Source organism: Lucilia sericata, unplaced genomic scaffold (genome assembly GCF_015586225.1).
Source record: "Lucilia sericata isolate MDLA Ls3-8-SP2 unplaced genomic scaffold, ASM1558622v1 Contig000085F_arrow, whole genome shotgun sequence".
NCBI lineage: Eukaryota > Metazoa > Arthropoda > Insecta > Diptera > Calliphoridae > Lucilia > Lucilia sericata.
Window position 1 is genome coordinate 189,271 of NW_023994118.1, and position 19,825 is coordinate 209,095.

Below are 19,825 nucleotides of genomic sequence, written 5' to 3' on the forward strand. Positions count from 1 at the left end.
ATAAAATATCTATTTATGAATATTTTTAACGGAATTTTACAGTTATATAGACTATCTCATTGAGAATGTAAAGCTAAAAATAAATTGTAAATTTGTTATCACGAAAAAGTTCGGAAAAAGTTTGGAAAAATCCCAAAAATGGGATTTATTTTAGCTTTACTATTCACACCAGGGCCGGGGTTGTCGAAACCCTGTTGGGTCATCTAAAATAAGTTACTATATTTTGATATCGACTTTGCGGTCCCGATTTTTATGTAATTATTTTTTTAATTAATAAACAAATTTGTTGTTAATTGAACAAAAGAAAATCGGGAAATATTTAAACCCACAAGGGTGGTTAAAAAAGTTGAAAATTTAATTTTCAAATGCGAATATCTCTTAAGCAATAAGAGATAATTTATAGGTTTTTTATAGTACTCATTGAGCAGATTTCATATATAATTCTTTTGAAATCGGACCACAAACGAAGAAGTTGGATAGTTTTAAAAATTTTACATACCCGAGGTGTCTTACTTTGGAGGCCTCCGGACGGTCCCCCGGAAGGCCCATGAGGTCCAAGTTCAGAACTAAAACTCGACAACGCCTCCTCTCTCCACATGTCAAATTTCATTCAAACGGACTAATCGTTTTGAAGTTACAGAATTATTTCCCTCTATTTTTATACCCTTCACCTTCGTGAGAAGGGTATATATAAGTTTATCATTCCGTTTGTAATTTCTATAATATAATTTTCCGACCCTATAAAGTATATAAGTATATTCTGGATCCTTATAGATAGCGGAGTCGATTAAGCCATGTCCGTCTGTCTGTCTGTTGAAATCAGTTTTTAGAGGACCCCAGATATTGGCGAGATCCGAATCTTCAATAATTCTGTTAGACATGCTTTCGAGAAGATCGCTATTTAAAATCAGCAAAATCGGTCCATAAATGACGGAGATATAAGCAAAAATCCGAGACAACCTCTGAAAATTTAATAAAAATAGACAATTTTTTTCATGTTTTGATTAATAAGCAACAACAACAACACTGCTTATTCATTGAGTATTTCGTTTCACATGTTTGGATGCCTGTGTGTTTCATTGGCATGTGTATATTGTTTTTGTTTCTTGGTATATTCAGTTTCGTATGTTTGGATGGCTGTGTGTTTCATTGCCTTGTGTATATTGTTTTTGTTTCTTGGTCTATTCAGTTTTGTATGTTTGGATGGCTGTGTGTTTCATTGCCTTGTGTATATTGTTTTTGTTTGTTGGTGTACAGTTTCGTATGTTTGATGTCTGTTGGTTTCATTGCGTTTTTGTTTTTTTGTGTATTATTTTGTGTTTCGTTTCGTATGTTTGGATGTCTGTTGGTTTTACTGCCTTGTGTATTATGTTTTTTGAGTGTTTATTTCGTTTAGCGTTGTTGTTATTCATTTTGTTTTGCTATTGCTATAATAATGATATAACCGGGAAAATTAAATAGATACATAAATTTAAATTTTATAAAATTTATATTTTTTAAATACACTATGGTGAAGGGTATATAAGATTCGGCACAGCCGAATATAGCACTCTTACTTGTTTTCTATAATATTTTAAAAATGTTATGCCGTTTGCGTTACAGGTTCCCAGGAAAGATAATAGAAATCATACTTTACAAACGGTATCTTAATCACATCTAAAAATGCGATTACATATCGTCGTTGCTCCAACAAAAACAGTCATGTGAAAATTTTCGATAATTTTTTTATTTCACCATTTAATGACTTTACTGGTCATACATCCACCCACCCATTCCTGTGAAGATATCTTTATTGGTTTAGAAATTATCATTATTCGAAACAAAATCAGTATGTGTAATAAAATATTAAAATTTTAAAATATTTTGCTCCAAAATGCTTGAAGCAAAATCGGTTATGTGTAGCTTTTATTAAATATTTAATTATAGATCAGAAACGGCGAATTATTCTGGAATATGTTTACAACACTCTTGTAGCAAATGGGCTTAGGTTCGCACGAAACATTTAACGTATCATAAGCGGTTTATTTTTGGCATCGAAATATCGGATTTTTAATGCTTCTAAAAGTAAGTTCAAAGTTGTCAAACAACAACATCCAACAACATCCCTCCAATGACATGCTAATGTAAAACTCATTGGTTTTTCTTCAAAATTAGAAGTGCTTTTGCTGGGTTGTAGTATTTTCGCACATACATATTCTCTTTTTAATTTGGATTTTGGGGTTCAAAAAAATTATGACATTTTTTTAATAGCACACGATATTTTGTTTGCACATTGTCTGACATCTTAGAAGTACAATTATATTCTAGTGAATAATTTTAAGCAAAAGCCGCCAAAGTTATAGCGGTTTAAACTTAACAGTTTAAAAAAATTCCCAAAATTACGTTTTTACCTGAAACTCAAAAATATAAGCGTGGATATAACCCACAACGAATGACCCAAAATATAAATTAGTTTAACCCAAATATTTTAAATATTCGTGGATAAATTCGTTTTTTTAAAGTTTTTTCAACCTCTTCAAAAAATATTTAAAAAACTAAGTACACATTTTTTATAGATTATTTAACGTGGTGAATTAGAGCATTAATTTACAATCATAAACTAAAAAAATTATGCATTTATGTTTGATAGATTAAAAATTGTGAGGATTTTAATTTATTTGTGCATATATTATATATATTGCTACATATAGCTTTAATCCAGGAACCTTGGACGATTCGCAACAAGGTCTCGATCGAGAACATGTATCTTATGTCACAAGAAGTTATGTTTTCTCCTCTCAACAGGATTATCCACATCGGATACAACGGTGCTGAAGCAAGGTCGTGGCAACATATACCATACATCTGTTTACCTGCCTTTCGATTCTCCGACACTACCACCAACGTCGGAGCTGATGAAACTGATCGAAGAGGCACAAACTAAAAATAAGAAAATTGTAATAGGTTGTGATGCTAACTCCTACCATGGGGTAGTATAAACACCAATCGCAGAGGGCAAGCCCTACTGGATGTCCTTAATACTAAAGACTTGATCACATCGAACTTAGGTAATAAAGCTACCTTCGTCAATAGAATCAGAGAAGAAGTATTTGATATAACTATATGTTCAGAAGAGCTTATAAACGAAATTCAGTATTGGAGAGTTTCGGACGTTCGAGGACAGCAGCCCTCTGCGAGAGCGGAGATCTGCCCAGGAGAAACCCTGGGTAACCGGGGAGATCCGGAACCTTGGTAAGACTATTCGCAAACTATTTATATGACGTTCTAAGCGAGCAATCTAAGTACTTAGAGTGCAATGTATGCGTAATCCAACATATCATGCACTTTAATTATAACATAGATTATGATTTAAGCAGAGAGAAAAAGGCAGCTTTTCATGTTGTTCTTTGTTTTTATTTCTTAAAGTGTGTGCCAATCGGTAACAATTTACTTGAAAATGTAAATTTTTGATAGATATAAGGTGAATAAAATTTTACTAGCTCATAGGCATAGAATATTACCGTAGAAGGCCAACTCTCTCGGAAAAAACCTAACTCAGATGTCAAAAAAACCTAACTCTATGTATGTGTTGGTAAATTGCTGTTTAGTTGTATTAGTATAAAATGAAAATTCACCACATAACATTTTGTACCCCTAGTTGTACTAAAATGTAGTGTTGGAAATATTATGTTTTTTTTTTTAAGTTATATTTTTATTATACCCTCCACACCATCAGTGGTGATAGAGGGTATATATGTATAACTTTGTCATTCCCTGTGTAACACCAAGAAATATTCATCTGAGACAAAGTATATATGTATATTCTTGGACCTTATGAAATTTTGAGTCGATTTAGCTATGTCCGTCTGTCCGTCCATCCGTCCGTCTGTCTGTCTGTCTGTCCTAGGCAGTTTCGTATTGAAAATGAGCAAAATCGGTTAACACCGGGAAAAGTTATGAATCAAAATTTGAAACAACCTCGAAAAAATAAGCATTTTTTTTGTTAATAACTTCCGTCACAATATCGAAATCTTTACAAAATTTTACAAATTAAAATCTTATGTCAATAGCATTCATTCAGAGAAAAAAATTTCTGGATCGGTCCATAATTGGACATAACTCCCATACAAGGTCCCCTCCCGAAAATAACTTAAACGCAAATAATTCATTACTAAATTAAGATATCCGTATAAAATTTGGTACAAGTATTGCTCTCACATGCAGAAATATTACTGTGAAATTTTTTTTCCATCGGTTCATAATTGGTCATAGCTCCCATACAAGGTCCCCACCCGAAAATCACTTAAACGCACATAACTCATTACAAAATGAAGATGTCAATATAAAATTTGGTACAAGTATTACTCATATGCACAGAAATATTACTGTGAAATTTTTTTTCGATCGGTCCATAATTGGTCATAGCTCTCATATAAGGTCCCCTCCCGAAAATCACTTAAACGCACATAACTCATTACTAAATTAAGATATCCATATAAAATTTGGTACAAGTATTGCTCTCGCATACAGAAATGTTACTATTAAATTTTTTTCCGATCGGTCCATAATTAGTCATAGCTCCCATACAAGGTCCCCTCCCGAAAATCACTTAAACGCACATAACTCATTACAAAATTAAGATATCCACATAAAATTTGGTACAAGTGTTGCTCATATGCACGAAAATATTACTGTGAAATTTTTTTCCTATCGGTCCATAATTGATCATAGCTCCCATACAAGGTCCCTTTCAGAAAAACACTTAAAGGCACAATACTCATTAACAAATAGTGATACCCATAGAAAATTTGGCATAAATACTATTTTTGTACACAGAAATGTTATTTGAACATTTTTTCATGATCGGTCCAACTTTGGTTATAGCTCCCATACAAGGTTCCCTCCCGAAAATCACTTAAACGCACATAACTCATTACAAAATATTGATATCCATACATTTAGCAAAAATATTGCTCTTATATACATAAATTAAACTATAAAATTGTTTTACGATCGGTTCATATTTGGTCATAGCTCTCATACGAGTTCCCTCTAGAAAATCACTTAAATGCACAATATTCATTACCAATACAAAATTTCGAAATTTTGTCTTTATATACATAATTAGTCATAGCTAACATACAAAGACCTTTTACGAAAATCTCTTAAACGTACATTACTCATTACCAAATAAAGCTATTGATACAAAATTTGACACAAATATTAGTTTTGTATACAAAAATTCTGTTTCAAGATTTTTTCACGATCGGTTCATAACATACATGGGTGCGGTCGGTCCCATACAAGGTTCCCTTCAGAAAGTCACTTAAACACACATTACTTATTACTAAATTACGATATAGATACAATATTTGATTGAAATATAGCTTTTATGAACAGAAATTTTGCTTAAAGAATTTTTTACGATCAGTCTATAATTGGTCATATCTCCAATACTAGGTCCTGCCCCTATAAGCGCTTTAACCATATTTAACTAGTTGCATTATCAATTAGTGTAGAACAAAATTATATATATATGTACATATTTTGAAAATCCTTAAATCTTTCACACACATGCATACTTGCAATTTACTAATTATCGCTAAGCGCTATAAAAATATAAAGAAAATGGCGTTTGTAATGTTCAATAAATCATGGAATTGTAATAGATTTAAGCTGTTTAAATCTTGGGATTTTTTCTATTTAAGACATGAGAAAACTTATTTTTACAAATATTTGATCAATTAGAAAAGTATTAATATAAAAGTAGCTGGTGGAGGGTCCCATACAAGGTTCCCTTCAGAAAATCACTTAAACACACATTACTTATTACTAAATTACGATATAGATACAATATTTAACTGAAATATAGCTTTTATGAACAGAAATTTTGCTTAAAGAATTTTTTACGATCGGTCTATAATTGGTCATATCTCCAATACTAAGTCCTGCCCCTATAAGCGCTTTAACCATATTTAACTAGTTGCATTATCAATTAGTGTAGAACAAAATTATATATATACATATGTATTTTGAAAATCCTTAAATCTTTCACACACATGCATACTTGCAATTTACTAATTATCGCTAAGCGCTATAAAAATATAAAGAAAATGGCGTTTGTAATGTTCAATAAATCATGGAATTGTAATAGATTTAAGCTGTTTAAATCTTGGGATTTTTTCTGTTTAAGACATGAGAAAACTTATTTCTACAAATATTTGATCAATTAGAAAAGTATTAATATAAAAGTAGCTGGTGGAGGGTATTTAAGATTCGGCTCAGCCGAATATAGCACTCTAACTTGTCTTTTTTAATCTAGTTAACATTATATTTCATTAATTTCAAATGTTTAAGAAATTTTTTAAATGTCCTTCGCTATTTTACGATTCTTTTTTCTCTAAATTGTTAAAATTTGTTAAATGGTACTAAATTTGTATTTCCCTAAAATGTAGATAAAATACAACCCTAAGAATACATTATTAAATACACACCACTGCAAATAAATTCACCAACTTAACGTCAATAAATTATTCGTTATAAAAAATTCTTTGAAAATTTTTAAATAAAAGTGTTTACATTTAAATAATCTTAAAATTTTCTAAGAAATAGAAATCATACGCTAAGATTTAGCCAATGCGAATGCAAAAAAGCATTTCGTAAACGAAATACTCAAAAACCTCGGTACCAAATGGTACAAATTTTAAATATGTTATAGGGGTTATGAGGACTGTTCATCTAAAGTTGGTGAATGGAGAAAAAATAGGATAATATAAGGGCCGATAACGCGTCCCATGTTTAGCTAGTAAATATATAAATGTTTAATATTTATATTACACATAAGTAATTCTTACAAATTCAGTTATATATAGATTAAAATTATATATAGAAAATATGAAATATCGATACACCTTCAAAATGTTGTAAGATCCAGTGTCCACATTGGTTCTCATATCCAGCCATTACACATTGACCTTTAAGGAAAACATTCACTCAAAATCTTCCAAATGCTCTTGTATTTCATCAACTTACCCCCCATCGGCATTTCTTTCCATTCTTTTGTAGCCAGAAATGTACAAATCCTTATAAAATTTTGTAAAATACTAATGTAACCGAATTTATTGAACGAAATGTATTTTATAATTTTTGTTTATTATGATTGTTCAAACTTTCAAATGTATGTGGTGAATTTTTACTTATGGTGAGTTCACACAGCACATATATGTATGATTTTCGTTGTTGTTGTTTTTTATGAACAAAATTTGAGTTGACATTCTTTGTCTTTTTCTATGCTCATAGGGCTATATAAATTTTTCACAAATGAAAAGAAAAATTTGAAAATACAAAAAAATAAAATATTTTATAATTTTAGTTTATAATACATTTGTGATTGTAGAAATCTATTTTAATAATAAAAAAATCAATAAAAGTGTTTCATTTATTAAAATAAATGCAGAATTTCTTGTGAAATTAGTGACAATTGTAAAAATTTAATATAATCAAAAAAGATATCGTTTGGCACAGCAAAATGTAAAAATGTTCCCACCATAGGAAAATTACAATCCACCATAGAACTTTGCTATAATTTGGCACACGCTCTTAAATAAAAAAAAAAAACAGAACAAAAGTACCGTTTTATTTTTCTTTTGTTTACTACTTGAAAAGAAGAATTTTTTGTTTCAGTTTAGGTTTAGGTAAGAACCCAGCAAAAATAAAACGAAGTACTTCCAAAAGAATAACGTTTATCACCACTTCAAAAGTAGCACTAAGTGAATTTTGTTACCTTCTGAGGAAGTGATGTTTAAAGACTTCCGAAGAAGCGAAAATAATTATATTTTTTCAATGTTGAAGATACATTTTTTGTTCTTACATTTTTATGTGATAAAAAATGTTATTTTTGGGCATTTGTAATAAATGTGTATACTACAATTTTACTTCCGAATACTACAATTTTACTTCCGAATAACGAGCATAAAAATTACTTCTTGAGAATGATCAATGACAAGTCTTTGTTAAAATCATCACTTCTTCAGGTCTTTTTCATTACATCCATGGAGTAAATTCTACTTATTTTTCGCTTCTTTGGAAGTTCTTTTTTTGCTGGTGGTATCAAGAAATTTACCCAATATCTCAACAGCAACGTCGTCAGCATAAGCGACAGTCTTAATTCTCCTTTTATATAATTTAATTAGCAAGGAGTATTAAAGGTATATGAAACAATTCAATATGATTAAAAAGTTTATATTTTGTTCACGAGTATTGTTTTCCTCCTATTATTTAATTGAATCAGCTAAATAAATAATAATAAAACTTCTGCATATGTTCCTTTGAAACAAAAATGGACAAAACAGTTCAAATCACATCAAATAACTCTGAACTTGAAACTGAAAACTAACTTATTATATAAAATTTATGTTTGCTAATATAAATTATGTTTTATTATGTGATATAAATACGTACATATATCCTTGAAGGTTGATAAGGAATCCTCACTAAGGACATATACATAGGAGGTGGGAAACAAAAAATTAAATGTTTATAATTACTCATTATGTATAAGTGATTCGATAAGAAAATTTTATTTTGCTTCTTTTATATTATTTGAAAAAAGACTTTTTGAAATTTGGAGGATGTGTTAACTAATATCTGTACAAAATTTTATTAAGATATAAGTTTTTTTCTCCCAGTTATAGCAATTTTTAATTTCAGGTTATATTGGAAGGACACGAAGGATCCTTGAAGATTTATTGAATAAATTTTAAATTTTCCTATATTTCGTAAATTAAAACACGTATGCCAAATTTCATTATTCTATGATAACTCCAATTTTTGGCCACTCGTTATATGAAATCACGAGAGTGTGCGCAACCTTATGGAGAACCTCTTATCGCTCTTTTAGAGATTAGTGTGTCACCTAAAGAAGATACAATGACCCAATTTTAGACAAGACTCTCAACAAAATCCACAACGGACCTGTCAAGCCCTATTTGAGATAGAGATTGGCAGAAGCAGAATATATTTATTAAATGCGGCCTTTATGTCAAGAAAAGTTACCAATGTATAATTTCCATACTAGGGTTGTCATCCGAATATAAATTATTTTATTAATCGAGGAAAAAATAGTTTACTTCGAACGAATAAAAAATATCCAATTTAAGGCTGGTACCATATAGTAGCATATAGACGAAAGGTCAAAGACCTTAGTCCCCTGTCAAAAACCTAACTAGTGAGAATGTAATAGTAGAAGCACAAAAATAAACACAGTTATTCAAAAGGTACTAAATAATGTAGTTTTGATACGTTATTTTTGTGTGTTATTACTGGAATTTCATCTACTAGTGAATGAAAATATTAGTTAATTTTTTATTTTTTCAAAAGATATTTCATCTTAAAACATATTATAAACACGTATTTTTCTGCACTAAAGGAAAAGAAGTATGTGAAATCCTTTTTTCATTTTCAATATGAAAATTTACAACATCACTTTTTTCAGTTTTAATTAAAATGAAATGTCCAGAGACAGAAAATAATTATTATCCATGAAATTTTTGCTTAAAATAATCAGTATGAATGAATCGTCCTAGAAATGTTTTAAATGTACCAAAATATTTCCCAGACCTTTTTTAATCGATATCTTCAATAAACTTTTTTTCTTGATTTTTATTCTATTTGTTTCAACAAAAAATTATTTATGTTTTTTAATAATAAATTTTTATCTATTCAAACAAAAAATAGAAATCAATCAATGATTTTTATTTTCCAAAACAAAGAATAAAAATCACCTAAAGAATTTTAATTTTCCAATTTTCGAATGTAATTTCTGCACAATTTCAGCAAATTATGTCGATAATATCAGTGGTAAAGAAATTTTGCCAATTTTCTATTAATCTCTGGTTAAATCCGATCATTTTTAATGTGTATTTAAAGTTAAATATCGCATAATAAGTTTTATAATTAATTTCAAAAAATAAAAATCATTACCTGATTTTTATTTGGGCTTTTCAACTAAGTTACTGACTTATAAGTGCTTAAAGGTATGAAAACCCGGTTTTTTGCCTGTATCTCAAGATTTTGGAGGTGTTTTGGAAATTTCAAAAACAAATTCTTGTTCTACTCGGATCCACCTTTCACCTTCCTAGATATTTATTTTTGTAAACTACGATACGTATTGTATCATTTATTAAAAGAAAATATACACATATTCTTTTTACATAATTTTTTGTGCAATCAAAGCGTTTTATATACAAATTTAGGATTTTTTTCCTTATATATTTTTTTTTCAAAATTTTAAATTTTGAGTGCCGCTAATTTCCAGATGGAACCACAGTTGATCTAGAATTTTTGCAGGCTTATAACCTTAAATGTTATGAATATAATGATATCAAAGAATTAAATTTTGGTATAAATATTTTGGAGTGAGGCCGATGAAAAAAGGCTTAATGCAAAAATGTTAATATTTCAGAAACTCGACGTGATAGACATCTTCAATTCAATTATAATTTTTCTTAAAGGAAGATTTCATTACAGGTATTAGATTTAGGTACGATTTTATTGACCATATTTAACCTCATTCCCCATATGAAGCATCTTTAAGAGAAAGATTAATAACTTAATCAATAAAAACCATGTTGCGTTTTACCCAGAATAGACAAACATAGTTTTCTAATACATTGAATAATAGTACTGTACTTATATAAAATAGTTTGTAAGACATCCATAAAACTTGGAAAATGGTGAAAACTAATATGAACAAGTAAGAAGTCTATATTCGCATTTACCGAATCTTATATACCCTTTACTATAGTGTGTTTTAAAAAATGTTCATTTTAAAAATTTCAATTTACATATTTAATTTTTCCCGAATCTACAATTACTTTGACAATAACAAAATAAAAACAATTTACGCCAAACAATGCAAAACAAAAAAATGGCTTTTAGGCTTTGTATTACTTTAATGAATAAATAAATAAAACCAACACATATCCAAACATAATTTTTTTCCAATAAGCACCCAGCAAAAATAATTGTAGTCATACTTTACAAACGAACATCTAAAAATGCGATTGCATACTTTTCGCTTTTATAAACCAAACATATCCTTACAAATGAAAACACAAACAACATATTCGAAGTACTTCAAATTTTGATGAAAAACCAATGAAATTTACATAAGCGTTTCATTGAAAGAATGTGGTTTATTTTTGACATACAAATATCGGATTTTTACAGCTTCTAAAGATAAGATTAGATGTAGTTCAAAGTTGTCAAAAATGAACAACATCCCTCCAATGATACGCTAATGTAAAATTCATAGGTTTTTCACCTGAATTTGAAGCACTGGGCGGGCAATGTTGTTGTTGCTTCTTTATCAAAGCATGAGTAAAATTGTCTTTTTTTGATGAAGTTTACAGAGGTTATCTCGGATTTTGGCTCATATCTCCGTTATTTATGGAATTATTGAAGACTTGGACTCCGAAGATATCTTCTTCAGAAAATTGATTTCTACAGACACACATACAGACGGACGTACCTTAATCGACTACGCTATCTATAATGATTTATAGGCTCGGAAAATTATATTGTGGAAATTACATACGGAATGACGAACTTATCTTCGTGGGAAGGCTATACAAATATGTTAGTTGTTTTTAGACACAAAATAAGACGTATCTAAAAAAAATTTATATTATTGGATATTCAATGAAACGCTTATGTAAATTTCATTGGTTTTTCATCAAAATTTGAAGTACTTCGAATATGTTATTTGTGTTTTTATCTGTAAGGATATGTTTGGTTTATAAAAGCGAAAAGTATGCAATCGCATTTTTAGATGTGATTAAGATGTCGTTTGTAAAGTATGGGAATAGAATAAAACACTATACCCTAGAAAAATTTCCATAGATTATTTGCAAACAACATCCATTCGATTAGAATGCGAAGTTGGTAGTTTAACCGTAAACTCAATATATTGCCAACAAGATTTTCCGTGACTAAGGGAAAGTTTGAAGAATTTTTATTACCCTAGGAGATCGTTTCCTGACATGCGGCGACTGCAACGTTGAGCACTCATACTGGGGTTCTAGATTAATGAATTCCAAAGGCAGACAGCTTTACAGAACTCTAGTTGATCGAAGGAACCACTTGTATTTTATATCCCTGGTCAGCCAACTTATTGGCCTTCTGATCCTAGAAAGAGTCCTGATTTAATAGATTTTGCCATTTCAAGAAATTTAAATATAAATTCTGTTACAGTAGAAATATCATACGAATTATTTTCTGATCATTCTCCCGTGATAATAAATAAATATCCACTCTGATCTTCGGAATCTGAAGAAAATATGAATAATTGTGTTAGTGACTTCACGTCTCTAATATTTTTGGGCTAGGATCGCTCTAAGTGCCAAATTCCTACTAAACCTAAAACATATATTTCTAACGCTGAAATTGATATATTTCTCGAAAAGAGGAGATATAGAAGAGAGTGGCTACTTAATAGATCAAGTAAAAAAACTTAAAAGAGCCCTTCATTGGAAAGAGGTTCGCAGAAATCGAAACAATATTAAAAGTTTAACCAATACTAAGCACATAAATGTCTCCCTTTGGAAGGCAGCCAAAATATTCCAGTGGTAAAGGGTCAAAGTCCATTAAGAAAATCTGATGGCACTTGGGCACGAAGTCCAAAAGATAAGGCCATAGTATCCGCTACACATTTAAGTAATGTATTCCAACTGAATCCCCCACAAATAGCTTTGTATTAGGGTGTTACCTGTTCAACCAGAAACAGACTTTGAACTAATCAATATTAATTTAGAAGATGTTCAGGAACTCATAAAATATAATCTTAACCTAAGAATATCTCCTGGTTATGATTCAATTTCACGTTTTCACTTCTTGTGACATTAAACAATGTGAACATTCCACAGTCTGATCACGTTACATACCTTGGTATTCACCTGGACGTGAATACGTCTCACGTCTCAAATAGACTTGTAAATTTTGAATGTTTTGACCCTGGATGTTCGGGAGAGTGTTTTAGCATTGATCTACTGATTTATTATTACCTTAGCATATATTGTTCCTCTAAAAATAATATTTTTATCAATACCATTTTCCATGCCACATTTTCACACATTCATTGTTAGACCATATGTGTTGGTGGGCCAAATCATAATTTTCGAACATTACTAAAAGGTTTGGAATGGCTTATTTTGCTTTCTAAAATTAAGTATTCTCATTTAATAATAAATATAACCACCCCTATCGCCAATAGAAGTGAAATTTTTGTTCCCTTGAAATTTTCATTCCCCTCGAAAGGAAAATGGCTATAGTGAACTTGTGAACAATTCATTCACAATAGTTAATTTTGTATGCAACAGCTGTTCAATGTTTACAAAATTCCATCAACAGGGAATTTTTTTTTAAGACAAAAAAGTTAGTGAACGAAAAAAGTGAAAGAGGAACATATTACAAGTGAAATGTTGATTGGGGATAGGGGTGAATAAGTTTTCAGAATGATATAACAACATTATTTATGGTTTGTGTTTTAAACTTTATAGTTTGTATTTACTTAGTACCTCTACCAAGTACACAGGTGAGTAGAAGTACAGGGAACGGCTTTCCCTCAACAAACATTTATGTTTTGGAGAACACTGTAACTGAGATCTTCGAAAAACTATACCCATAGGGCAAATTTTCATTTACAGCGGACATATACCCTGATCATATTTTCTGCTGATATAATAGTATTTTTATAAAAAATCTAGATAAGTCCTATAACATTCACTTGAATATGCAGAGGTCTATACTTTCAACATTTACAAGAGTATTTGAAGCTACAAGTCCACAGAATGAAACCGTGGTCATTTATCCCTTTGGGAAAACATATCGAAATATTTATCAAAAAACTTCATAATTAATATCTAATAGACAAATTAAGAATATATACACAAAAAGAGACCCTTTCGGAAAGTAATTGATTTTTTATTAAACATTTAAATCCATCGTTTGTAGACTTTTGTGAAATTCAAAATATGAAAAAATTGATTTTTCTTTTAAAAATATTATATATCTAATTATTTATATTTCTCAAAACATAACCATAATGGGAGCGTCATAGAACCATGACGAGAGCGCCATGGTATATAAGAAATGAGAACATCCACAGAGACTTAGATGAACCATTGATCAAGGAAGAATTTAATAAAATTAGTAGAATATATTTGACAAAATTACACTCCATTCCAACCGTTTTTTCGCAAAGTTAAGCATGTATTATTTTCAGTGTATATTAAAAATACAGAATTAATTAATATGCAGACTTGTTATCGACTTAATACACATCATATTTTACTTTACATAAGAGATTTGTTAATTAGTCAAAGACTTTTTTGTCTTTTGCAGGTTTATAAAATCGAATCTGGTAAATGTTTGTCTGGAACAGCGGAAATGGCCATAGCAGGTTTTTTTTCTAATAGAATTTTAAAAGAAAGTGAATTACCTATAAAATGTGCAGCTGTAAGTCGATGTTATAGAGCAGAGACATCAGGTTTAAATGAAGAAAAAGGTATTTATAGGTAAGTTAATAAGCTAAATATACATATTTATACATATATATTTTCGTAAACGTAACAATAAACCGGTAATAGAAATCTTACAACCGGGTTTTTGGTTAACGCATTTCCCTAGTTATTGTTGGGAAAATGTACATCTTTTGTGCAAATTATGAGTAAGCCTTTCAATTTTATCATGTACGAGATCCTGTACCCCGTTTCTGTAGCTTTTAGTGAGAAGTTCTCACATCGAGAAGTGTGAAACAAAAAATTTCATCGTTTCTCGATTTGTGAGTAAAAAGTGTTTCTGTAACTTAAAGGGAGAAAAGGCAACACGAATTACGTTTTTGTTGGAAATTTCCAATAAAACAGCTGTCAAAAACAAAAAAAATAAAAAGAAGAAAACAAAAGTTTCAAAACAAATTTATAAACGAAGATTAAATAAACAAAAAATATATGAAGTTAAATGAAAAGTGTTCAAAAAATTATCCCACTAAATTCTCCCCTGGCATATTCTAAGTTTATGCCCACGTACTTTTTCAGCTTTTGCTTCTATATATCCGAAATTCCTCCAATTTTCTAAGAATTAGTGAACAATATTAATGTTTATCTTAATTAATTATAAAAACAACATTACGTTTTCAGTATTTCATTAAATTCATGTTTACATTAACCTTTTTATCTTTAAATTTTACTTTCCGCACAGTTTTAAAATGAGAGTTTATTTGACAGTTCATGTGAGAAACTTCTCACACAATTTTCTTACAGAAACACTTTTACTCACAAATTTCCAATAACTTACGTCAAAAAACTTAAATGATAGATAGTTCTCACAAAAAGAAATTACAGAAACACTTGCATGTGAGAAGTGATATTTTGTTTCAATTCACATAGTTTTTTCTTCAATTTCACTGTTTCATGCGAGAAATTACAGAATGCGAGAGTTACAGAAACGAGGCACAGGTTGGCGAGATTATTTAAACGTTGCGTTGAGTAATGCCAAGGTAGATTATAAATTAATTTTAATAGTTTATTATGAGCAATTTGGAGTCTATATACAGTGGTGGCCATGAGGTTAGCACACATCATACTTGCTGTTTTCTAAAGCAAATTATTTCATTTCATTGCAATTATAAACTAAAATTTTTGGTAATTAGTGTTCTTTATGGTGTGATCAATAAGTCCCGTTACTTTTTTTTTGCATTCTATCGCTATTCTCTTTTAAATTTTCATATTAGTGCAGTAATATGTAAAAAAAGCTGCACACAATTTTAGCACATGCAAGTATAATTAAATTTTTTAAAAGTTTTTTGTGGGTATAAATATTATTTGGTAAGTTTAGGTATTATTTAATCAATGAGGAAGACAAACTGAATTAATAAACATTATTTAGATATGGCTAAAAAAAAGTGGTGTACAGAGGAAAAACGAAAGATTATTCAACAAATGAACTCGAGAGGAACAAGTATAAGTCAGATTGCTAATACTTTGGAATGCTCCAGGAAGATGGTTTATAATGCCCTAAGACATATTCAGAATTATAAAACATTTAAAAATGTTACACAGGCTCCTCGGCCCAGAAAAACTTCACGTAAAGAGGACTCTTTAATATACAGAGCCTCTGTCGAAGATTCTTTTAAGAGCTCCACCATAATCCAGAGAGAAATTTCAGAAAAATATGGTATCAATGTGTCCAGCAGAACGATAAGAAGAAGACTTAATGAAAAAAATTTACGTGGATGCATTTCTCAGCATAAGCCACATGTTTCAAAAAAGAACATACAAGCTCGGTTGTGCTTTGCTCGTGAGCATTTGGAAAAACCGTTAATTTTTTGGAAAAATGTCCTCTGGAGTGATGAATCTAAATTTTGTAGATTCGGATCGGATGGTAAGAGGTAGGGATGCCAATCCCGAAATCCCGATCCCGAAAATCCCGGGATTTTTCGGGATTGGCAAATCCCGAATCCCGGGATTTGGAAAATAAATCCCGGGATTTTTTCGGGATTAGGATTTGTTTCAAAAAACTGTTTTTATTTTCTTTTTTTGAGCCATAATTTTCATTAATTTGAAAATTACGATCTTATTTTATTTTTGACTCATGCAAAACAAAATTCCGCAGATCTAATTTTATACATATTTGAACCTTTTATTTTTTAAAGTGGTATGAGTCCATACACATAGCACATATAAATTTATTTATTCACTTCGTTTTTATACCTTACACCACTTTAGTGGGGAGGGTATATTGGGTTTGTGCTGATGTTTGTTAGACACAATAATATTGGTCCTATACCTTAAAGTATACCAATCGGCTCAGAATCATTTTCTGAGTCGATTTAGCTATGTCCGTCCGTCCGTCCGTGTAAACCTTGTAATCAAACTACAGCAATTTTGAAGATAATTCAATGAAATTTTGCATGATCTTCTATTGTACTAGAGACGGATCCTATTGAAAATGGATAACATCGGTCCAATATTTGACCTAGCCCCCATACAACTGAACCCCCCAAATAGGGTTTTTAAGTTCATAATTATGTTCAATATACTCGTAACTCGACAAAAAGCTGCAAAACCAAGTTCTATACTAGCCTTCATGACCCTGATGTATTTTTTGATAATGCGGCCTCATTTGACCCTAGCCCCTATGCAAAGCCCCCTTCGAAATATGACTTAAATGTACACAATTTTATTCAACAAAAAATAGCTAAATTATATCTGAGGCAAGGTACAATTCAACTTAGATGCTTTATTATGAACAATAAATCACATTTTATTTTTATAACTGGTGTAGGGTATTATATGGTAGGCTTCGCCCAACTATAACTTTTTACTTGTTAGCACATTGCAATGTTGGTCGTAGACCGACCCAAAAAGTATACACATTCTGTGTCTGTAAGCTGAAAACACGAGTTAGAAGACTCATTCTATTTGGGCTGCAAATTTGGACCAAAATTGACACAAAAAAACCTAATTGGACCTCCTCTGAAAATCACATTGATGCTGATATTAATATCAATACATTACAATATTTTGATGGTGGGTATTTAATTTCGGCACAGTCGAATACAAACTTTATTTTTCAATACTAGAGGATTTTACATTTCTAACTTTCTACAAATCTGAATGATACCGGTAAAGGTAAATTACCTTGTTCTGAATGCACCTAAAATTTTAAATTAATACTACGAATATAATAATATGTTCCAAAACTAATATGTATTTTGAGTAAAATTCCAAATATTTTTCAAAGAATAGGTTCTAAATTGATGTTCGAATAATTGAATTGGTATCTGTTATAATTATTAGTTCACATGGAACAGTATGAGGTTTTAAAAAGTGCTTATGTCTAATTTCGGAACTTGATATTTATTTTTATTTAGGAAGTAGTTAGTTAGTTAGTTAGTTAGTTTGAAAGGAGGATGTATATACATCAAATCCGAAGAAATACACCTAGGCCTCTATCGGGCCTGTTGTGCGCTCCTTAACCAGTGCCTCAGGTGGGAATCGAACCCACCACCTCCGGTCTACCAGACTAGAACACTAACCACTAACCTACCGGAGGCCACATTTAGGAAGTAAGTATGTATTTAAAAAGTTTCAGAAATTATGCAATTCTGAAAGTTTTTATTTAAAAATTGGAATTAATTGGATTGTTTTAATTTAAATATATCTTCTGTCTGTTAAATTTTACAAATATGATGATTTAAAGATTTTCATATATAAAATAATTAAATTCATGTAATCCCGAAATCCCGTAAAATCCCGAAATATCGAAAAATCCCGGGATCCCGGGATTGCAATTTTCAAAATCCCGAATCCCGGGATTTGTAAAAGCCAGTCCCGTTTGGCATCCCTAGTAAGAGGTATGTATGGCGTCCTCCGAACATGCAACATAATCCAAAGTACACCAGTAAAACAATAAAACACGGTGGGGGTAATGTGATGGTAGAAAAAGCTTGGAGTGGAATTTCAGTGGATCGCTGTATGGCTCTTGTAGAAAGTATGCCAAAGAGACTAGCAGCTGTGATCAAAAATAAAGGGTATCCAACTAAGTACTAAGTTTTTAGTGAAATAAGTTTTTGTTATTTTTTTTTTAATATGAATAAACATTTTAATTTGTGCTAAAATACTGTCCAGTGGTTATTCTATTCTGGATAGAAAAACGTAAAATATATATAAAGGAATAATGTTGGGCATATTAGGACATGATCTTAGGGGGATATGTAACACGCATGCAAAAGAGATAATAAAAAAAATGAAAAATAGAGGAAATATTAGCGTTTAAAAATAGCAAGTAGCTAGTGTGCTAACCTCATGGCTACCACTGTATATGACATTTTTCAGATTTTCTGTTTATAATTGTATACTACATTCTAGTCATCACGTTACCCCATGTCTAGATTTGATAAATTTTCATTATGCTAAACGTCAAATTGTTAAAACAATAAAAAATTAGCAGGTACAGACTGCATTTATTAGCGATATAGCATCGTTTTGACAATATTGTCTAAACAATTGGTAACAAACGTCATTGTATTGTAAATTTTTTTATAAAATTTTGTTTTTGTGTAATTAAAATTGATTTCTAACATAAGTTTTAGTGAAATCAGTGTTTATTTACTAAATTGTTAATTTTTTTGAGCAAATATGAAATATGTTTGGTTTCAAGGATTATGCCGAGATACTTAACATTATTTTCCCAAGAGACATTGTGGTTTGTAAATTGATGTAATTTTTCACTAGATTGCGTATTTTAATCAGAGGTTGAGTTGTGTTATGTTCTTTTCTGAAACCGAATTGTTGTGCAGAATTATAGTTTCTCTTTTATATATTTTTTTTTTTTTTGAAAATGTTACTAATTGAAGACAGTAAACTGATTGGTCTATACGATGTTGGACATTTTGCGCTCTTATTTGTTTTGAGTATAGCACCATAATTTTAAACGGACATTAAACATATTGGTAAAATAAGTTAAGCCTTCATTTAGAACATTTTTAGGCATTTGTTGTTTATAAAATCTATTCCAGGCGATTTTTTGTTCTTAAGTTATTTAATTATGTCGCAAATTTTATTACGGGAAGTAAAATACGAATTTGTTAAAATTGTTACTTCGGGATCAGTTTCATTTACAATATTATTTAATGCAGAAAAAGTTGGTGTATCACCAACTCCGGTAACACCAACTCAGGTTATCGGTTATCCGGTAGATATTCTGATTAGTTTTTGGTTTTACGAAAACCTGTGTAAGTTGTTAGTTTTGCCGTTACGTTGCGGATGAACCTGTAGAAAATAAAATT

General features: G+C 30.3%; 1 protein-coding gene across 1 annotated transcript in view; it reads left to right on the plus strand.

Annotated features, from left to right (window-relative positions):
- The window catches only part of LOC119599710 (serine--tRNA ligase, mitochondrial), a 73,310-nt gene that overhangs the window by 31,699 nt on the left and 21,786 nt on the right, over nt 1-19,825 (plus strand). Inside the window, exon 3 of the mRNA XM_037949606.1 lies at nt 14,380-14,552. Within this exon, the coding sequence (XP_037805534.1) occupies nt 14,380-14,552 (173 nt within the window). The remainder of the gene's footprint in view (nt 1-14,379; nt 14,553-19,825) is intronic.